Source organism: Leptinotarsa decemlineata, unplaced genomic scaffold (assembly GCF_025532065.1).
Source record: "Leptinotarsa decemlineata unplaced genomic scaffold, Ldec_3_MD MMD2_tig00078346_RagTag_RagTag, whole genome shotgun sequence".
Classification (NCBI taxonomy): Eukaryota; Metazoa; Arthropoda; class Insecta; order Coleoptera; family Chrysomelidae; genus Leptinotarsa; species Leptinotarsa decemlineata.
The window spans coordinates 4586579-4601499 of record NW_027412724.1 but is presented as its reverse complement, the minus strand read 5'-3'; the positions used below and the strand labels follow the sequence as shown (position 1 = coordinate 4601499).

Below are 14921 nucleotides of genomic sequence, written 5' to 3'. Positions count from 1 at the left end.
AAATTAAATGTAGTATTTTATTCAACCGTGAACAATATATTTCAACAATGACATCTTCCTAATCCGTACATGTCCTAATTTCACCTCCTTTCTATGATTCGTAAGTAGGCGTTGTAATACTTTTCTTAACTGGCACCGAATTGCTCATGACTTATTATAAAACTGAAGAACAGCGACTTTTAGAGGCAACTATAGACATTCGATCGGTTTGGCAAAAAAAAAAAAGTCCAATCGAAAGTCTGCCTGGATGTTATACGCATTGTCTGGGAGTCTTACGACCGATCGGTCAGAAAGAGGTAATTGTATGGTGATTACCCGTTAACAATACCAGGCGAATGTCAGGTGCGTAACAAACCCATTTTTCTATCAGCTGAAATAAAAAAAAATTTTTTTTAGATGAATCTAATATGGACAAATTATTAAGTTTGGCCAGAAACTGCGTTTTAATGAAATTCATATAATGATTTGTCCAACTTTTGTCAGTAATATTTGTGATGCACTGTTTGGATCCTTTGGTGTAGTAATGAATATTACTGCAGTTTTTCCCAACGCCAAACCGTTATTTCAACATCTCGACACGTGTTTCGATCACCAAGTGATCATTTTCAAGAGGAAGATCAAACTGAAGATCGAAACAGTTTGATTTTCCTATTGAAGATGATCACTAGGAGATCGAAACACGTGTCGAGGTGTTAAAATAACGGTTTGGTGTTGGGAAAAAACTCCAATAATATTTGTCAGTAACGCTAGTTGCACACACACCGATTTTGGACGGCCGACTTTGTACCGGTCGTCCAAATTCCAATAGTGAACCACATGTGGGAACGGGACCTGGCACACAAGCCGATCGGTGATCGTCATTGGTAAAATGTCGGTGAGCAGCCGTCCACTGCCACTGTATCGCTGGCAGTACCGGGAAGTAGTGCCGTACATGACCATTCCAGTCTCGAATGCTCGGTGAAATTGTAGTTTCTACGCATTAACTTCGTTTTGGTAGGGCGTGCTAATTACGACAACAAAGCAACTGATTGTTTGACCGATAAAAATTCGGTGAGTATGTAAGCACCCGCTACCAATAAAATATCGGCCGATTTTATACTGGCCGGCCAAAATCGGTGTGTGTGCAACTACCGTAACACCGATTTTGGACGACCAGTATAAAATCGGCCGATATATTGGTATTGATGTGTGTGCAACTACCGTAACACCGATTTTATACGGCCAGTTTAGCTTCAGTTCTCAGCACAGAGCACAGGTGTTGGATACAAATTATTTGAACATGATGCCTTATTCTCATTTACAGTTAACGTTAACAAGCTGTTTCTTTGAGTTTTTTGTTTCGTGGGATTCTGTCATTAGAATTTGAACGTTCTCAATTTATCATGTATCTCGGTTTCTTCTATTTCATTAGTTCGGATTTCCATTGTCTAATATGATATAAAATGATTTGAAATCCCTGAAAGAATCAATAACATTAAAAAGATTAGCCAAAAAAATAATAACTATTATATTAAGCAAAAAAAACTAAAATTACAATGAAATAAAATACAAGCAACAAACGAGAAATGAAAATTAAAATTGAAAGATTTCAAGCCAGGGTACTTCACGACGTTTCGATTGTTAGTATCCACAATCGTCTTCGGGCGATGACTGAACTTATGAAGCGGCGAGAAGGAAGAGGGGATAGGTGAAAGCACTCGAATGCCCTATAAATAGTCAGCTATCGGAGGAATAAGTTCAGTCATACCCAAAGACGATTGTGGATACTAACAATCGAGACGTCTTGAAGTAACTTGGCTTGAAATCTTTTGATTTTAGTTTTAATTATTGTTGCTTGTATTTTATTTCATTGTAATTTCAGTTTTTTTGCTTGATATAATTATTATTTTTTTAATAAATTGATGCCAAAGATGAGGTCGACAAGTTAGAAAAATCTGGAGTTTATATGCTTAAGTGTCCGAAGTGTAATAGTGTTTATGTGGGACAATGTGGCCGAAATTTCCAAAAACGGTATGCTGAAACCATTCCTTGGCATGCAACCACAAGTTTCCGAATCTAAACGATACGGAAATTCTGCACTATGCCAGGAAGGGTTGCAAACTCAATTATTTAGAATTCTTGGAAATCCACAAGCATAAACATTGCGGGTGCAACCTGTTGAATGATCAAATCGATTTAGTTTACTCGCCGGTTTTTGAATTGGCACATCCGCATTGTGAACTGTAAATTCAGGTACTCAATCAAATCAAGTACCTCTATTGCTATTAGTACCTACAGGGGTGGTATATAATGGCGAATGTAATGAATCATTGTTAGTTTATTGCATAAGTTTGAAAATGTCCGTATAGGACGAAACTGCAGTAACGTTAGTTACAAATAAAAGTGGTGAAAAACATAGAAAGTTTCATTTCTCTTTTATTCATTATTATTTTTTAGCCAATCTTTTCAATTTTATTGATTCTTTCAGGGATTTCAAATCATTTTATATCACATAAGACAATGGAAGTCAGAACTAATGAAATGCACCATGAAACATTGTCAAGTTCCTTCAAACAATCGGTTTCTTATGTTATTCTTGTGTTCCGATTTCCTTATTCTAAAAAGTCTTAATGTCTCACCAGTATGCACGGAACATTCTGAACTTTTGTTGATTTTTTTTTTTCTCATTTGTCGGTTTTATTTCAGTTAATGTAGATCTCCAGATCATTTGAGTTTTGAAAACGGTTCGAACATCGAATTTAGAGTCGGTTCGTCTTATCTTTTCAGATAAACCAGGGAAGTAAAGTAACATTAATTAAAAGGGGTTGTTGTAGATGTAGTAGTAATGGGTGATGTTTTTCATTTTTTCAAAATGTTCTATTTAAAAAATATTTTATTTACAAAATTTTCGGAATAACCATCATCTTGAACATTTTCAATGAGAGTAATTTTGTTGAAAATTGTTTTTCTATTTCTGATGAAATCAGGTTAGCTCTGTCATGTTTAGAAATAAAATAAGAAAAAGAAAAGAAAGAAATGATATGCGTTAAAAACTTATCACTTTCAAAAGCAAAAAATTTAGAATAAAAAAAGAAAATACTATTTTGACAGATTGCTTAAATTCGAAGTAAGGTTGCCCGTCGCTTGATGTGAACGAGCAACTCCTAACAAGATTCGATACTCTGACAACTATCGACAGGGCGGCAGGAGTCCAGTTTTAATAGAGCTTCTTAATCGCCCTACCACCTAATTGTTGTTTATTATACCACTTTTTTTTAATCATCCCTCTGAATTCAGTTGAATCACCCTGTTTCAGAATATTACTCCAAATTAGACGACAGTGTGTCCGGGACTCGACTAGCTTAGACAATCTGTTCTGATTACAGGGAAGTGGTAAGAGAGCCATTTTGTGAATAAAGCCCCAAACGGGAAAGAACCAGGCTGAAGGTGATCACTCGAATAGTTATTTCAATGACCTTTGTGGTATTGTACACGGAAATAGTTGTTTTCCAGTTGGCATTTGTCAGGGTCGTACTGTGTAGGGTTGAGATGAATGTTTCTTATTCGAATTCAAAATTTCTATTTCTATAACATTTTATGAGCTGCATGTGTTACTGGTATGCAATGTCGCAGAATCCATCACAAACACTCATCGAGTCCAAATGAAACACTTATGCTCCTTAAGAAATATCTCTGTATATCTCGGCAGGCCTAAGCTACAGCAGTACGACATAAACTGTAATTTTGTATAGTTATTTGCTCCTCTTCACTGGAAACCTCTGGTGTAAAATGAATCTATTGAAAACACTTTACCAATACCAGATAAAAATTACGGTCTCTCGACGCGCGTTTCGCTAACTAAATTAGCGTCCTCAGGAGATCATTATGTTATAATTTTTGTGCTGGTGTTGGGAAAGTGTTTTCAATTGATATATCCTAATTTGGTGAGTCAAAATTGACTGATTACATAAATACCACCTTATGCAGGAAGTTTACAATGACTCAAATATTAATTTATTTATGAGCTAGATAAAGCAACATCTTCGAAGTTAGTTTTTGTGAACATCTTTTAACAAATCTTTGTTGAATATTATTTTATAATCGTAGTTCCAGGAAGTAGTTTTCTGACTGTATTTTTGTTTATAGACTAATAATAATACAATTGTATATTTTTTGTGTGAGCTGATTTCTTTGTTCTGCTTTTTGTCTTTAATTCTAGAGAAAAAGCTTGTTAGCTTCATTGAATATGAATATATTGAAGAGAATATCAGTTATCAGTCTGGAGACCACACTAATCTATACTGTTTCAACCTATTTGTCAGTATCCTAATTCTATGCATTCAGGTAAATCGAAAGTTTTTGCAAATTAGTAAATTTGGTGACCAATATAATCAGCGAGTTGTAAGTAATGTGGTTTCGAGCACGCCGCTGGAAAATAGACTTCATTGTTTTGTATTGAACTTTTGTCTGGGATTCTAGGTTCGGTTAAATCATCAATTACGAATTCTGCCTTTTTCTTTCTCTCCGCAAATAGATTTGAACTTGTACGAGGCTATTTGAAATTCAGTTCCTGTCATCACTCATTCCCGTCATTCAACAAACATCGAGAGTTCGAGAGTGATTCCACCGTGGAGTCAAAAAGATCAGAAAGAGAAATCAATGAAAGACTGGTACTATGCAAACTCGTTCTTGAATAATATACTGGGTGTGGGCATTTATTTATAATGTAATCTACAAGCATTATTCAAATATTTGAGATAGAAAGTATCTTGTATGGGTGATAATTCGCCGTTGGCTGAAATGGCAACTGTCGCCATGAAACTTTTGCGAAGGGCGAATTGACTTTCAATTAGGAATGCTTGGTTTAGTTTTCGACAGTGACCACAACTTTGTCAACAAGTTGGAACCCGTTCAGCAAAAGACCCCTATCAAAGTCGCAGGTCACTTTGGTCCTCCAGTTACGCCAGTTGAAGCCTATGCGTGGGATCTTCTTCAACAACATTGAACACCTCAGCTTATGAAAGCAACTGATCTTCGCTTTTCTCGGCTCGAGTGGGCTGAAGTCGGAAACTGAGAAGTTCCTCATAGCATGCCTGAATGGTATCTTTAACACTTTCGTCTACCTTAGTCGCGTGATGGGTATATAGGTTCCTGACTCCAGGTGAATCCGTTGTGGACAATTAGACGTGCCCAATTTATTGCAACTACTCATTTATCATGCTCTTGTGATGGGAATCACACCTTCAAATGTATAAACTCTTTCTAATTTTTAGCTCTCACAAGTTAAGACTTTGAGGGTTGTCTTTCATATATGGATACAACAGCTAGGTGATAAGGAAACATCTAATCATTTATCAATCAGTAAATCCAATTTTATTTTATTATAATAAATCATCACCAGAAGCAAGATTTTCGTAAATATTTCCTTCTTTGGAACTTTTTTTAATAAACTTCAAAACCCACCGAATGTTTTCATGATTATTTGTTAATGGGTTATTAACATGTTTTCATTATTATTTTCTGAATACCGAAACATTTATTCAGAAACTCATATTGTACAAATACTCGTACTTGTGAATACACACTAAAATGTATATAACTGTTCATTACAGTTCGTTTATTAGGAAAATAACCTTTCAGGAGAAATGAAACCAACTTGCTGTTACGACATGTGGTATACGAGTATGTGAAACGATTTCTAACTGAGGTGCAATATTGACTATCGTTCGGTAGCTGAAACATTACCCAGCAATTGGTCAATTTCTTCTCAAATTATAACCAGGTGTTGGTTTCAATTTATTGCGAGTAGCAGGTGTTTATCGAACGGTGGTTTCATAGTTGGGTAATTATTAATACTTTGTTTCAAAAAAGGTACTAAACGGTCATTAATGCATTCATTTTATCTCAACAACTTCTTGTAGAAAATTACTTGCATAAATAAACGTTCAAACTGATAGCAACGTTAAAATGGTACATACTAAAGGGAGGACTACTACAGAAATGATCAATTTGAAAGAATCACATCGGAATACAAGAACCCCAACAGCTGAGGTAGCTGTGTTGAATTCAGTAGACAAAAATCCTCAAATAAGTGCAAGGCAAGTTGACAATAATTCAAATATCGCCCATATTCTAGTATGGAAGATTATGCATGGTGATTTATTATGTATCTATCACATTCAACGGGTTCAGCCTCTACTTCCTCGAAACGTGCCCTTACGGGCGAATTTCTGTCAATGGTTTCTCCAAGAAGTTACCGAAAATTCTTTATTTTACAGAGAAATTTTATTCACGGTCGAAGCTAGTTTTACTGAAAACAGAATCAGATAGAAGATAGAAGATGTTTCTATTTTAATACGAAATCGCATGTGGTTTATACACGATGGTGCACTTGCTATTTTAGTGATCTAAGCACACTAATATTTAAACCAAAACATTCGAAATCACTGGATACTTTTAAAAACTATACCTCACGATTTGACATCCACAAACACAAATGAAGTTTGTGGAAATCAAAACGTGAGGTATAATTTTTGAAATTACTATGGATCTTCATCAAGTAACGGTCGACTCAATCAGAAAATCGCTGGATAAGCCGTGCTAACAGAGTTAGCACGGTCATGGCCAGCTAGATCTCCAGACTTGAAGAGTCTTGATTTTTTTTGGGGATATCTCAAGACTTTGTACAGTCAACCAATTCAAACTGGGGAAGAATTGCGAAACCGCGTAATAGTTTCAACATCATGTATCTTTTAAATAAAGCGGTTGCGGACCTATGATCATACGAAGAATTGTTCTTGAAATCATCCAAGGATTATCGCCTTTCAGGATCAGCAGCAGTAAATTCCGTAATACCCAAGAACTGATCTGGGAATTTTAATATTATAAATTTTCATTCTTTTTGAATATTTTCTCAGCGAAATTTTCGCTGAGAATTTCTGTATCTGTTCTGTCTGTTTCAAAATCTGTATATTTTGACTGTTTGTGTTGAATCGTTAATGTCAGATTTAGGTCACTCATCAATTAGTAGACAATCAATCATAAATTTTATGCGAAATTAGCCAGCCGTACTCTCGCTCAAGCATTAAATTAATATGTCTAAAATCGATCGTGCTTCCGACGCAACGTTGTGTGATGAAATCGGTGCTTCTGGTTTGCGGGTATTTGTTTACATTTTGATATTACATTGTGTGTGGCGACGATTTGTTTACAGAAAAACTGGAGGTTCGTTCCAAATCGATATTTTTGGAATTTGGATGACTGATTGCATTTGCAGGACTATTTCATGTTGTGAATTCAGTCAGCTTATATACAATGTGTCCCCCAGTGGAATTCGCAAGGAGGTTTGTAGATTTACGAAAAAAAATTATACCAGATGAAAAAATCTGATTCACTCAAATACCTATTTTTCTATTCAAAACATATCTAATTTTTAAAAATGTTATCCATCAATTTGATTCTAAAATCATATACGAATATGAAATGGTGGAAAAACTTTCAATATAAGTATTACCAGAAATTTATCAACTGCATTATTGAACAATTATTGAAAAATATCCATCTGCTTGGGTTTTTATGTTAATTATTTTATTTTAATTTTTACTTATCACGTCGGGTTTACCAATGTCGGGACTGGTAATAGGTGAATCATTATTTAGACGAACGCAGCTTTTATCAATAACACAATTTATTAACAACAAAACACAACGACAAACAAAACACGAAAAAGAAAATTACAGGGTCGAGAAAAGACTTAGCGTCAGTTCCTCGAGGTTACCCTGTAACTTTCTTTTTCGTGTTCTGTTTGTCGTTGTGTTTTGTTGTTATAGTCGAAGTAACCGATATAGTAATCTCAAAGGTGTCGGCGAAGTCAAAGGCCAAAAAACCAATACAAAGGAATTATGCCGCAACGAATTAGTCCACGTGGACTAAAGAATTGGCGGTTCGTATTGGATAATTTTTACTAAACGAGTTTTATGATTGGCTGAGGAGTCATAAAATTAAATTTGAAGTATAATAAATATACTTCAAATATACTGGAACTATAATAAATTGTGTTATTGATAAATGCTATGTTCGTCTAAATAATAATTCGCCTATCACCAGTCCCGATAGCCAGAACAACTATTTTTACTTTGACTTGCTCTAATAACAGGGTGATCCAGACAACTCAGTTGTTCAGTGTCATAAATTTAATTTTAAAATCATAGAGTGTAAACAATATATCAATGCAAATATTGGTGCGTATCATTCTGAAGTTAAGATATGCATTTCTAATTTCTTGAATTGGGATGACATCCACTACCTCTTATAGTTTTTAACATTTTCTTATAATTTTTCATATCAAATTCATAAAAATGTTTCGTATCTAACCATTCTTTCACCAGTCTTTCGTTGCAGACTGGCGAAACAACTGTCTTATGAAAAAAAAATTGAGTTTTCTAATTGTCAATGGTACAGAACTGATCCAAAAATTGCATTCAGCATTTCGAGATATTTATATTCATTCACATGTTTATCAAAGAAATATGGACCGATTCTATCGGAGTACGAAACAACTATCTAATATGCGAATATTTGGGCGATGAGATAACCAGTAACTTCAGTAGAAATACATACTTGTATTGAAACTTTTTTCATTATTTGAAATAAGATTCAAAATGGTTCACTTTTTTCAAGATTTAGATTGAGAAAAATGCATCCTTGTATCATTGTGAAAATGAATATGATTTAAATTGAAACAGATTTTTTTCATCAATTTTTTTTTTAAACAAATGAAGAAGAAACCGTTCCTGCGAATCATTTCGAGGCACACATTCTGGGTACAATGGCACATGTTGACAAGTTATGAATGATAAAGTATTCAAAAAACACTTCAATGTTAGGATATCCACTTGAAAGTGAAAAATATCCTTGATCAGCATAAAATTTACTAAAACAATTATCTCTTCCCCAAACTGTAGCAACAAGATTCATTTTAAGTGTGCTTATAGTTGATAATTATTTTATTTTTCCAATCTGTGACTAATATATTTTTAAAAGCTTACCTCAACTTGCTTTTGTTTATGCTTTCTACATTTCCACATTTTTTTATACCTTTCTATTTTACTACTTGGTTTATTTCAGAACTTTATTTTACAAGAGTGTTCTTTCGGTAAAAATATGGCTAGGTGTGTAGTTATTGAAATCATAAATTTCATCAACTGCAAACATGTGTATTTAACGTTTTCTACTACCATTGTTTCTATTTTCTTAAACAAAATTCTGATCTCAGTATAATGCGAACAGAAGATACGTATGGAATGAGTAAGTAATAGAATTACACTTTATGGTACCTTTATTAGTACACTTGTCGTTCACAATTCCCATTCCACATGATTTCAGTTCGCTTCCAACTAAAATTATGATTGAGGTGTAATTTTACACAGAGTAATTTACGATTGGAGCCAAGTTGCGCTAAAGGTTATTAACAATTTAGTTAATGAAAAAAAGAGGGGTTCGTTTTTTTGCGAATCTCAAAAACTGTGGTAATCAAAATTTGAAGCAACATACTTAAGGGGCCGATAATTTCCTGAAACAATTCTCACTTCTGGAAACTGTAGATTTAGTTGTGCTGTAAAAGTACGGGTAAAAACGGGTGGTACGGTTCACGCAAGTGATGGCTCTCCTCTTAATTTTGTTTTTATTAATGGATTTTTTTCTCATATTAAAGATTTGCATAAAAACCTTGAAATTTTTTAAAATTGGAGCCTGTTTTTTGGAACTGTATTTTGGAGGCTTTAGAGAACATCATCGCTGGAAAAACTGATCTGATTAAAAGAAACAAGCAAAAATGAATAATATATAAATGCGTTTTTTGTGCAGCCAACAAATTATTTTTGTATCAATTATTTTATCCATTACTTGCATTATTAATCATATTTCCTCTTGAAAAATTATTATCTCATGAACAATGCATTTGTTTATAACAATTCTTCGAACAATATAAATGAAAAATAAAAATCCAGTTTTGTATTTTTTATTCATAAGGCAAAAAACCAATCGAAATATTCGAAAAACAAGTATTCCATGCCTTCATTTGTTCTCAATTTTTCAACATCTTTGATTATTCATAAATAAATGAAACATTTTTTTCTGATTTTCTGATACTGCAAAACAGAAGAAATATTCAGGCTCCAATTTCAAAAAATACCAAGGTTTTTATGTTAACCTTCAGTTTGAAAAAAACCTTTAATCAATAAAAGCATAATTAAGACAAAAATTGCAATAACTAACTAACGATAACTAATAAAGGAACCATAAAATATAATTATTTTACTTGCTCGTTTCATACGTACCTTCTGTTTACATTATACATTAGTTTGAAATTTTGTTTGAGATAACAGAAACAATAGTGATAGGAATCTCAAAATAATCACTTTGTAGTTGTTGTAATTCATGATTTCAATAACTTCACAGCTAGTAATATTTTTACAGAAAGGAAACTCTTGAGAACTGAACCAAGTAGTGAAAAAGGAAAGGTATTGAAAGATTTTAAAACCGTCTTCGTAAAGGGTGATGTCTGTGCTTCCCTATACTCAGGCTTGTTCTTCAAGGACAGTTGAAAAGTGCATTCGTGGTTCAACCTAGCACCACTGATGAGACCTGCGGCAGACCGAAACAGCGGTGTCTGGTCTTTATTTACCAATGGTGTCATATTTGGAACTTATTCGTATAATTAGATATTTTTCATTCTAATGGAAACGTTATTTTGAATTTCCATTAAATCGAAAAGAATTAGACGTATTGATGATGCATGTACCAGCGTCCATTAGGTCTCCTATTGTTGACAAATATGGTTGAGAAATGCCAATTGAGCAACCAGCAATAGATAAAATAACAAAGTTTTCTTTAAAAATTGGAAATTTGTTTATGGAATTTCAAGGTTTCGTGGTATTACTATTGGTGAAAGTAGGTATAGTATCCGCCATTTTAATATGAGTACGTTATAAAAACTACACACAATTTTGAAAACCAACAAGCAGTAACTTGAAGAAATTGTGAAACTACTCGTATGTGAATTATTTCGTTTCGATTTTACTTTCAGTCATAACATCGTTGTAAACATTCGATGAATTATGTAAATATTGAAGCTTTCAATTTTTCGATTACCAATCACTTTCTCTGAAGAGTAAGCGGCGATGTAATGTTCTCCTAAATGGATACCACACCTTTAATGGTCAATCATACAAGATGCGCTCGAGAGGTTTTTGTATATCTCGAGTTTGATCAAACTATCTTCAGTCATTGACTGTGCAAGATTATACAGGGTGTTTCCTAACTACGGTACGAAACTTCATAGAGTGATTCGTTAGGTCGTTTTAAGAAAAAAGTTCTCATGAACATATGTCCGGAGTTGCTTCGTTTCTGAGATACAGGACGTTGAAGTTTATAAAAAAATGGTAGGTATTTAAAAAATATCAATAAAGTCCTAACACCGATTTGGCTGAAATTTGCTAGTTATTTGAAGTAATAAGCGCTAATTTAGCCCTAACTAGATTGAAATTATTAGGTCCAGTGGAGTCTCGGTGGGCACCACAGCCAACAATATTGTAAAAAAACTACGCCACTGACTTGTCGTAGTTTTTCATTCTATAAAATAATCAATTAAAAATACATCTTTTTCGTCGTTTGTGTTTTCTTCATATCTAGCTTCGTTTTCAGGAAAAAAATTAAAGCCACTTTGCATATCGTGCACACCTGCTTTGGAGACCAATTGACAGTGATAATGTTGTCATATCAGTGAAAGTAAGAGTTGTTAGCAGTGATTTGACCATGAATAATATAATGAATGCTAAAATGGCTGACAAGCACTTAATTTATGGATTAGCAAATGGAAATGCGGAAGAAGCACGGATAATTCACCAGGACTGTAACAACATCTGAACTAGAAGACGCTATACTTGATGCAATAGAAGAATATCCTTCAAATAGTACCAGGAAGATTGTACTGCAGCTGGAAGTCAGTCCAAAAAATGTATGGACAGTTATAAAAAAAAACCTCCTATACCCGTATCACATACAGCGGGTCCAAGCTCTACTGCCTCAGGATTTGGGATAATTCTTTACCAAATATTTTATTTTCGGACGATGCTATACTTTCACAATAACCATCTTTGGGCCGACGAAAATCCCAACTTTATTGGCGAAAGTCAGTTTCAGCTTCAATTTTTGCTAAACGTTTGGATAGGAGTGATTGGTGACTAGCTAATTGACCAATGTTTTCTAACAGCAAGATTCACAGGTGAATCCTACACGGACTTTTCGCGAGATCATTTACCCATTTTGTTAGATGAAGTGCCGGTTCTTATAAAAGACAAAATGTGGTTCATGCACGACGGTGATCCAGTTCATTTTATTGTTCATGCTCAATAGCATCTCGACATCACCTACCCTAATCGATGGATTGGACGTGCAGGACCACTAAATTGGCCAGCCTACAGTCCTGATATGAATCCTCTAGATTTCTATTTATGGGGTCATCTGAAGGCTCTTGTTTATAAAAATCCAGAATTGCCTGAGGAATCGAACGTGTAAGACAATCAATAACAAATCGATTGCAGTTGTGTATTTTATCAAAAGGTGGACATTTTGCTCATTTACTTCAAAATAGAAATTGTTCATTATTTACTTTTGGTTTTTATTTTAAGTTGTCCATGGATAGTTTTTTGAAAGTGATTTATTTTCTCGAAAACGAAGCTTGAAAACACAAGCGACAACACACAGTGGCGTTTCTCAATATTGTTGGCTGTGATGCCCACTGAAACGCCACTGGACCTAATAATTTCAATCTAGTTCGGGCTAAATAAGCGTCTTATTACTTCGAATAACTAGCAAATTTCAACTAAAACGGTGTAAGGATATTCATGATATTTCATGCATACAGGTTTTTAAAATTCGCCCTGAATCTCAGAAACGAAGCAACTTCGGACATATGTTCATAGGAACTTTTTTCTTGAAACGACCCAACGAATCACTTTCTGAAGTTTAGTACCACAGTTAGAAAACACCTTGTATATGAGAAAGTTTTTTTTATGAACATCGTTTGAATCAGAAGATCTTGATGATGTAGTACATGGTAAATGAATTTTCGAGATTTGAACTGAAATTAGTAGTTCTGGATAACATACTTCTGTTTGAGTGAGTTTTATCAAGGGTCACTATTACTAGTTACTGGAAGGTGGCCACCTCCCTCGGGAAGTTGATATGACATTGTGTGGTAATTGGGATAAACGTATAGACTAAATTATTAGGGGTCGATGGACTTGCTACACCTACTAATGGGTAGCCATACCCATACAAAAAGGCTTCGAGTTGTCTATAATGTTCCACAGAATTCGAGACTGGCCCAATATGTTCCAAAACGTTTCAAACTATTTCAGAATGTTCGGAAACTTTCTCTGACTAGTCTTGAATGTTCCAAGACCTTTATTGGATGTATTATAGAGGGCTACCACACCATATTGTTTCACAATGATCTTGGATGTTCCAAAATGTTTCCGAACGTTCCAGATTATTCTCGAATATTCCACAATGTTACGGGATGTTGTGGAATGCTCTAGAACACTATTGAATGTTTTGGAGTGTTCTAGAAAGATGAACATCCTCATATCTGCAAAAGAACGATATTCAAATGGAAACTGGAACCTACTTCAAACGATTTTGAAATTGCCATATGAACACATCAACATAAATATATTCTCCAAATTTCCAATGGGAATTGCATGAAAAATGTTTTTGTTTACATACTTGAGCAACATATTTTTCTAGTGAATTTTTTCCCGCTCTGACTTAAACAACATAAACAAAAATAATAAAAAACTAATAAATACAGTTTAGTGTATGATTTTCACTATAAAGGGTTTTAAAAACCGCGACACGTGTCGCGGTTTGCGCTTTCTCTAGCGTAAACTCCTTGTAAAACCCTTTATAGTGAAAATCATACAACAAACTGTATTAATTAGTTTCAATATGGATTTTCAGCAAGTATCGGTCAGTTCTATTCAAAAATAATAAAATACAATCGAAATCGAAGCTGTTTTTGAGGACTTCCAAATATTGTCTGCCTGCAAAGGTGAAATAATTGGAAAACTATGCATACGATCCCAAACCATGTTACTATTTTTTTTTCAGTCTCACGCCCGACTTAAATATAAATTTTCTATTCCCACTGTTCCCGATCGGATCCTTCGGTTCCAGCGCAGCTTTCGCTCTTACGAGATTTCACCATCGCGCCCGTTCAGTTTCGGCTGAAACGACGGCGTTTTCAGCCATCGTCGGAAAGATCGTCGCCGGCGCCGCGTTCTAACCTACATTCGCCGTTCCGCAAAAGGGGTGTGTACCCTTTTCGATTTTCTAGTCCTGGCGTGATGTGAGTGGTTAGTGTCCAATCCTGGGGATTTCCCATTAACGGTCCTTGTATGACTCGGGTGGAAAGCCATCTAGATGACGCTATCCTGTTATGACATGTTCTGCGTCAATTTTGCAAAGGTGATATTTTGCAGCGGTTGGTTTAGGGTGCAAATGGGTGTTGGGGTTGTTTCGATTTGTTTGAGTTATGAAAAAACCTTTTTTTTTTGGGAAATTACAGTTTATTAGGATTTTTTTAACTATCTATCTCCTTATTGTACCTGATGACTGAAATACAAGTAGGCGAATGGTGATCTCCGAATCTGTAGAATATCAATGTTGTTATGAACGTGAAAATATCAACTCTACTCGTCCCTAATAGTGGAAAGTAGTGAATGCTTATTATATAAATACGAAACACTATTCATTCCAACCCTCTTTTTATTGTATATCAACGACTTATTGGAAAAAACCAAGAATATAATATATTGCTTTGCTGACGAGAGCACATTTGTCTCGTCATTACGTTTGAATTACAGGACAACGGCTGCGAA

General features: G+C 34.6%; 1 protein-coding gene across 3 annotated transcripts in view; it reads left to right on the top strand.

The window, feature by feature from the left end:
* The window catches only part of CdGAPr (GTPase-activating protein CdGAPr), a 142530-nt gene that overhangs the window by 52749 nt on the left and 74860 nt on the right, over window positions 1–14921 (top strand). For 2 of the 3 annotated variants that reach the window (XM_074185793.1, XM_074185789.1), the window contains exon 1: window positions 14288–14508. The exons of the other annotated variant lie outside the window; for it this stretch is intronic. In XM_074185793.1, coding sequence (XP_074041894.1) covers window positions 14464–14508 — 45 coding nt within the window. In that variant the 5' untranslated portion in view covers window positions 14288–14463. Of the gene's footprint in view, window positions 1–14287; window positions 14509–14921 lie in introns of those variants that run through there. 3 annotated transcript variants of the gene reach the window in all.